This window comes from Rhinopithecus bieti, unplaced genomic scaffold (assembly GCF_001698545.2).
Source record: "Rhinopithecus bieti isolate Rb0 unplaced genomic scaffold, ASM169854v2 scaffold_53514, whole genome shotgun sequence".
Classification (NCBI taxonomy): domain Eukaryota; kingdom Metazoa; phylum Chordata; class Mammalia; order Primates; family Cercopithecidae; genus Rhinopithecus; species Rhinopithecus bieti.
The window spans coordinates 95,846-103,867 of record NW_016820813.1 but is presented as its reverse complement, the minus strand read 5'-3'; the positions used below and the strand labels follow the sequence as shown (position 1 = coordinate 103,867).

The 8,022-nt window shown below is 47.9% G+C and overlaps 1 protein-coding gene across 1 annotated transcript in view; it reads right to left on the bottom strand.

The window, feature by feature from the left end:
- NIPA1 (NIPA magnesium transporter 1) overlaps positions 1 to 4,274 on the bottom strand; it is a 16,633-nt gene extending 12,359 nt beyond the window's left edge. The window contains 2 exon segments of the mRNA XM_017859961.1: positions 2,616 to 2,723; positions 4,091 to 4,274. Of these exon segments, the coding sequence (XP_017715450.1) occupies positions 2,616 to 2,723; position 4,091 (109 nt within the window). The 5' untranslated portion in view covers positions 4,092 to 4,274.
- Positions 4,275 to 8,022: the final 3,748 nt, after the last annotated feature.

Sequence of the window (8,022 nt, the reverse complement as noted above, 5' to 3'; positions counted from 1 at the left end):
TGGCCGGGCGCGGTGGCTCAAGCCTGTAATCCCAGCACTCTGGGAGGCCGAGACGGGCGGATCACGAGGTCAGGAGATCGAGACCATCCTGGCTAACACGGTGAAACCCCGTCTCTACTAAAAATACAAAAAACTAGCCAGGCGTGGTGGCGGGCGCCTGTAGTCCCAGCTACTCAGGAGGCTGAGGCAGGAGAATGGTGTAAACCCGGGAGGTGGAGCTTGCAGTGAGCCGAGATCCGACCACTGCACTCCAGCCTGGGCGACAGAGCGAGATTCTGTCTCAAAAAAAAAAAAAAAAAAAACAAAACATATATACATACATATATGCACACTTTGATAATCATCTTAGATTTTTTTTCCAAATTAATTTTAGTTTTATTCTGTTTAAAAGAAAAGGTCTTCCTGGGATTCCGAGTTGAAGACAGGCTTTTTATCCAGAATCCCATCTGACATGGGAATAACGCCTCCTACAGACGTGGAGCAGTGAACATTTCTGGCAAAGTGACTTAATCATCAACGTGCATGAGAACAGCTCTAAGGAAATTAACTGAGCAGGCATTTTAGTATATGTGCATTCAATGTGCCATGTGCCAAGATCACCAGGTCAGGTTGTTTATCTGCCTGATTATCTTTCAGGGGAACGGGTCGCAGAAGCTGAGGAGTGATTCCCAAAGTGAGAACACTCTTGCCTCCCAGCGCCTCAGAGCCATCCAAAACGCAAAGTGACGCCAAGCCACACGATAGCAGTGTATGTATTCTCGAGAAAAATGTGCCCCCCACACACTCTCCAAGCGTCACATGTGAAAAACATGGTATTTAGGTCACAGAACCTCAATGCCTAAGGGACTCTAAGGTGTAAACTTCAATACATCCATCATGGACACACTTCTCTGCAAGGAATTGGGCGTCTGTCCGGAATACAGCAGAAAACCAAAGTATCCATGAGTTAGAAACTTGGATTTTATTTCTCTTCTACCCTATTTCTATTTATAATGATTTCTTCAAAGACAAATCAGAATATACACAGGTTCACACAAGGATATATGTTACTTAATAAGTATCTCATAAATCATTTTCGCAGTAAGTAAATAGAGACTCTAGTCGCAATGTTTGATAGCTTGCAGCCCTCAAGTTCCCATTCCCCACCCTTTCCCCTTTGCCCTACATTCGAGCAACCTGATAAGAAGCCTACTCACATGTGTCAATTAAAAGGATGATTTAAAATGGAGAAATAAAATTTTTAAAATTTAATAATAAAAAAATTAAATTAAAATCTTAAAAAAGAGCCTGCACACACCCTGGGTTCCTAGAGTCCTCAGTCCCGAGTCCTCGGTCACTGGGCATGGGCAAAAACTACAGTCCATGCCAGCCCGGCCTACGCATGCAAACCACCCTCAGTCCACCCCACCCCTAACAATAAAAACCCACAGGTCCCCCTCCCTTTTATGTCACTGAGAACCAAACCCGGGCCGTTCTCCTAAGAAATTCCATGTGCTGTTGACTGCGTCAGTCATAAACCCTATTTCACATCCACCGGGACCATGTGTTATTCATCCCAACCTCTATACCTGGGCTGAGGTGGGGACTGGCCGGCATCCAGCAAGGAATGCTAAGCACCCCAATAAAACACCAAGTGACTCATTTTGCTTAATGAGTTCTCAGAATAACGTGCCAAGGTGTCAGAAGACTCTCTAGTCTCTAAGATGTCCTCCAGGACAACGGCCAGAAGCATGAGAGCAGCAGATTCACTGATATGCACGAATGAATTAGAATTTCAAATATACTAAATGTGGCCGGGCGCGGTGGCTCAAGCCTGTAATCCCAGCACTTTGGGAGGCCGAGACGGGCGGATCACGAGGTCAGAAGATCGAGACCATCCTGGCTAACACGGTGAAACCCCGTCTCTACTAAAATACAAAAAAAAACTAGCCGGGCGAGGTGGCGGGCGCCTGTAGTCCCAGCTACTCCGGAGGCTGAGGCAGGAGAATGGCATAAACCCGGGGGGCGGAGCTTGCAGTGAGCTGAGATCCGGCCACTGCACTCCAGCCTGGGCGACAGAGCGAGACTCCGCCTCAAAACAACAACAACAACAACAACAACAACAACAAAAAAGAATTTCAAATATACTAAATGTCTAAGAAAAGGGTTAATAATACCCAGAACTATATTTGAAGGGATAAAATTAAACAATACAGAGTAGAATACCGAAGATCTATCTTCTCTCTTTTTTTTTAAGGCAGAGTCTCGCTCTGTCTCCCAGGCTTGAGTGCTAAAGTGCCATCTCAACTCACTGCAACCTCTGCCCCCCAGGTTCAAGCAATTCTTGTGCCTCACCCTCCCGAGTAGCTGGGACTACAGGTGGTCGCCACCATGCCCGGCTAATTTTTTGTATTTTTAGTAGAGACAGGGTTTCGCCATGTTGGCCAGGTTGGTCTCAAACTCCTGACCTCAAGTAACTCACCCTCCTTGGCCTCCCAAAATGCTGGGATTACAGGCGTGAGTCACCCTGCCTGGCCTGAAGATCTATCTGCTGTTACAACTTTGCTCGTATTACTTTAACAGAAACATTTAAAATGAAAAGTTGTTATATCTACACTACACATTAAACACCAAACAAAATCTTGGCTCTCACCCGAACGGCACTCCAAGGGCGCCCAGGGGAGTTACCAGGACCGTGGGGACCGCCGTGTAAGCCAGGAAGTTTCCAATCTGGCCAACAGCCACTGTCAAGAAAATCACAAGGATACCGCTTGCAATTATAGAGCTCTCGTTTAGCACTGATCAGAGTTGAATTTTGCAAGGCTCTGCTCTGAAAGGGCTACTTCATTCCCATTACTTGTGAAGAATCACATCTGGGGTGTCATCTGCACATTTAAGGGGTCATGGGTCAGAGGTCAGGCCCCACACCTTCACTGGTCCCGTCAGTCGAGTGAGCAGGTTCAGCTCTCCATGGAAAATGCCGAACCTAACCAGCAGTGACTGAAATGGGCGTGGCACTGGGCATATCTCCACTCACCTAACACATCCTTGTTTTCACACAAATCAGGCAGAACTTCCTGTGCACCCTCTAGTGGCCTGTGACCTACTCCGGCATAGGTAGCTGGCCACGGTGACAGGCCACTGGCATAGCAAGAGGATACAGCACTGCCGCACAAGACTGCAGCGGGACATCACCCGGACAGAGCTTAGAGGAGCTCTTCAAGGAACAGAATTGGTATTGCCACGTAATGTCGTATTAAAAGACAAATGTGACAAAGTATATGATGTTTCTTTTTTTTCTTTTGAGACAGAGTCTTGCTCTGTCACCCAGGCTGGAGTGCACTGGCGTGATCTTGGCTCACTGCAGCCTCCACCTCCCAGGCTCAAGCAATCCTCCCACCTCAGCCTCCAAATAGCTGTGAAACAGGCACATACCACTATGCCCAGCTAATTTTTGTTTTTGTACAGACAGGGTTTTGCCATGTTTCCCAGGCTGGTCTCGAATCCTGGGCTCAAACAATCCACCTGTCTCGGCCTCCCAAAGTGCTGGGATTACAGGCGTGAGCCACCATGCCTGCTGGCCAAACACAATGTTTCTGAATTTCAAAGACAGTTGTCCTTTATAATACCTTTAGAGTTCTGAACTCTAATAATATTATTTATCTTTACATTATAGCACATGACCTGATCTTTGAGTCATGAAACTCTCTGGTAAACCAGCTGCGCTGAGAAAAACAAGGCGGCCTAACATGGAATTTCACCAAATGCCGACAGGCCAACTACACGAGTGAGCAGGAGCTGTTTTAATTTCTTCGGGCTCAGGACAGATCAGCCTGGACTGAATTCACGGCTAATCGTGGGCAGCAGGGCCTACGCCAGCTCCTAAGTTGTCCTTCTGCACTCTCATCCTGGGAGGAAGGGGAGCAGGGACAGTGCCCTGGGGAGGCAGGGACATCTGAACTGAAAGGCACGCTTAGGGGCCGGGGAGAGGCCACGTGACACCCTCTTCCAAAGAACAGAGCCACCCTAGCCCAGCCGCTGCAGCCCTGCCCAGACCAGTGATGGATTCTAAGAAAGGAGAAGACCAGACTTCGCCACACAGGCTACTTACTTGCGATTGTGCCAGCCCACCACACAATGTCTGTTAAATAGGAAGTACCTATAAAAGAAGGAAATAAAAAATGTCAGGAAAGTGGGTTTACAAGCTACGTATGTCAGGAAGAGGTTTACAAGCGAGAAACTTTTGACATGAAAACTAAAATTGAAAAGAATGGGCCGGGTGCGGTGGCTCACGCCTCTATTCCCAGCACTTTGGGAGGCCAAGGCAGGCGGATCACGAGGTCAGGAGATCGAGACCATCCTGGCTAACACAGTGAAACCCCGTCTCTACTAAAAATACAAAAAATTAGCCAGCCGTGGTGGCAGGCGCCTGTGGTCCCAGCTAATGGGGAGGCTGAGGCAGGAGAATGGCAGGAACCCAGGAGGCGGAGCTTGCAGTGAGCCAAGATTGTGCCACTGCACTCCAGCCTGGGCGACAGAGCGAGACTCCATCTCAAAAAAAAAAAAAGAGGCCGGGCGCGGTGGCTCAAGCCTGTAATCCCAGCACTTTGGGAGGCCGAGACGGGCGGATCACGAGGTCAGGATATCAAGACCATCCTGGCTAACACGGTGAAACCCCCATCTCTACTAAAAAAAAATACAAAAAAATTAGCCGGGCGAGGTGGCGGCGGGCCTGTAGTCCCAGCCTACTCGGGGAGGCTGGGGGAGGCCCAGGGAGAATGGCGCTGCACCCAGGAGGCCCGGAGCTTGGCCAGTGAGCTGGAGATCTGGCCACAGCCCACTCCAGCCTGGGCGGCAGAGCGAGACCCGGTTCTCAAAAAAAAAAAAAGAAAAGAAAAGAAAAGAAAAGAATGAGTGTCATACTGTTTATTCACCCTAAAGAGAATCTTTCATTTATAAATAGCAGCATTAGAGACCACTGAAAGTGGCAAAGTCAAGATATTTTTTGCAACCAACACAAGCTGACCCAAATAAGGAAATGAAATCTTTATACATCAGTTTTCTTTCACCCAACAAGCTACCACAAAGACAGATATTCCTTCGATGGAGTTTTATTTTTATCTCAAAAGGATTTGAGTCTTTACAGTCCAACTCTCTCATGCATTTACTGTAGCCCATTTATATAAGAATTTTATTATCATAGGGTTTAAATGACTTCCTGCTTAAACAAGTTACTCAATTTTCATTATTTATAACTCTTCTGATATGACTTTTCTTTCAGCCATGCAGGTACCACATCCTTACACTCACCTGATGCTCTGACACTTGACCTGAGACTTGCCCAGCATCCTCTCAGGTTACCCCACCCATCCCACGCAGGGGAGGCAGAGCCCCAGCACCTTCCTCCCTCCCCCTGCCTCTCAACAGGCGTCTATGGTGAGAGGTCTCCCAACCTTTGAGACACGTTTGTCCTTCATATATGGCAAAATGCTAAGCACTTTTTTTTTTTTTTGAGATGGAGTCTCACTCTGTCACCCAGGCTGGAGTACACTGGTACGATGTTGACTCACTGAAACCTCCACTGCCCGGGTTCAAACAATTCTCCTGTCTCAGCCCCCCGAGTAGCTGGGACTACAGAAGCGTGCCACCACACCTGGCTAATTTTTGTATTTTTAGTAGAGACAGAGTTTCACCAAATTGGTCAGGCTGGTCTCGAACTCCTGACCTCAGGCGATCCAACTGCCTCAGCCTCCCAAAGTGCTGTGCTTACAGGCGTGTACCACGTCTGGCCTGCTGACTATTTTTTGAGGAGATTTTTTGTTAACTGCAGATTACAGTAATGAATTCCTTTTTCTTTTTCCTTTTTTTTGAGATGGAGTCTCACTCTGTCGCCCAGGCTGGAGTGCAGTAGCACCATCTCGGCTCACTACAACCTCTGCCTCCTAGGTTCAGGCAATTCTCATGCTTCAGCCTCCCAAGTAGCTGGGATTACATGTGTGCGCCACCACGTGTGGCTAATTTTTGTATTTTCAGTAGAGACGGGGTTTTGCTATATTGGCCAGGCTGATCTTCAATTCCTGGCCTCAAGTGATCCGCCCACCTCGGCCTCCCAAAGTGCTGTGATTACAGGTGTGAATCACCGAGCCCAGCCACAGTAACTAATTCTAATTGTTTTTATTCTCAGTAGTAAAACCACAATTTGGTATAAGACACACAGCCTGCTAGCCTGCTTAATGGAGCAGCAGAGCTATAGGCATTACAAAAAGTACTTTCAAAATGAAATGGGGCTGGGCCCAGGGGCTGACACCTGTAATCCCCGTATTTTGGGAGGCTGAAGCTGGACCATCACTTGAGCCTGGGAGTTCAAGGTCAGCCTGGGCAACACAGCAAGACTCTATCTCTACCAAAAAATTTTAAAATTAGCTGGGTGTGGTAGTGCATGCCTGTGGTCCCAGCTACTCAGCAGGCTGAGACAGGAGAATCGCTTGAGCCCAGGAGGATGAGGCTGCAGTGAGCCATGATCACGCCACTTCATTCCAGCCTGGGTGACAGAGTGAGACCCTGTCTCAAAAAACAAAAGAAGAATATTGCAATTTGATCACATCACAGTAAAAACTGATTTAGGCAGAATCATCAATGGATACTAAAATAAGTTAATGAAAATTCACTGAGTCACCTCTACAGGTTTTTCTTATTAATTACAAACAGAAAAAGTTATCTTTACAGAAAAGCCTGGTGGACGTTGGCTAAGCCAAGTGGTCAAAGTCACCAGCATCAGTTGTGCCCCCTGCCTGCTGCAGCTGTCTCCCAGCCGAGCCATGCTCTGCCTCTGCTGCCAGGCTCCAGGTGCCAGAGGAGAGCCTGGCACCACTGGGGCTCCTGTCCTGTGTCCCTCAGTGTATCTCATACAAACAGGACCCAGGGTGTCCTATGAAGCAGAGAGTTTAGCGTAGCTTAAGAATGCCCCATGGTGGGCACTGCAGGAGAGCCAGCTATTAACGCAGAATCAACGTTAGATCTCTAAATGTGCTCATCAAAGCGGCCATCCCAAAATGCATGCCGAATCCTGAGTGAAAGATCATCAGGTCCGGAATACTGGTGCGAAAAGTCCGTGGACCAGTTTCCCAGCAAAACCACCGTAACTAACAAATAAAGTACTTTAAAAAGCGGCCGGGCGCGGTGGCTCACGCCTGTAATCCCAGCACTTCGGGAGGCCAAGGTGGGCGGATCACAAAGTCAGGAGATCAAGACTAACCTGGCTAACACAGTGAAACCCCATCTCTACTGAAAAAAACACAAAAAAATTTAGCTGGGCGTAGTGGTGGGTGCCTGTGGTCCCAGCTACTCCGGAGGCTGAGGGAGGAGAATGGCGTGAACCCAGGAGGCAGAGCTTGCAGTGAGCCAAGATTGCGCGCTGCACTCCAGCCTGGGCGACAGAGTGAGACGCCGTCTCAAAAAAAAAAAGTGAATTTAAACTCTGTGGAAATTACCCTAAGGGCATACAGAAAATATCTCCTTTTTCAGTCCTGATTTTAGTGATTTGATTCTTCTTTTTTGCTTGGTCTAGCTAGTTTGTCAATTTCATTGTTCTTTTCAAAGAACCAACTTTTGATTTTGTTTTTTTGGGTTTTTAGATTTTTTTCTTTTTGATACAGGGTCTCACTCTGTTGCCCAGGCTGGGGTGCAGTGGCATGGTCTCTCAGTTCACTGCAACCTCCACCTCCCAGGTTCAAGTGATTCTCCTGCCTCAGCCTCCCAAGTAGCTGGGATTACAGGCATGGGCCACTGCGCCCACCTGTCCTTTTATTGTAGTCAACACGGTTTGGTCAGGAGTTTTTGTGAAGTCATGGGATTCCTGCGACAGCAGCTGGACTGTGTGACCTTCCTGCAGTGAAAGTTGGTCCACGGATGACAGTGACCAGTGCAATGAGGCCCACAGGCTCCCTCTTTCAGTGCTATGGTTATCCCAACACTGATAATCGCATAGTATATGCTTTTGGCCGTTAATAAAATGTCAAGAGTCACAAAATGGAGAGGAACCTG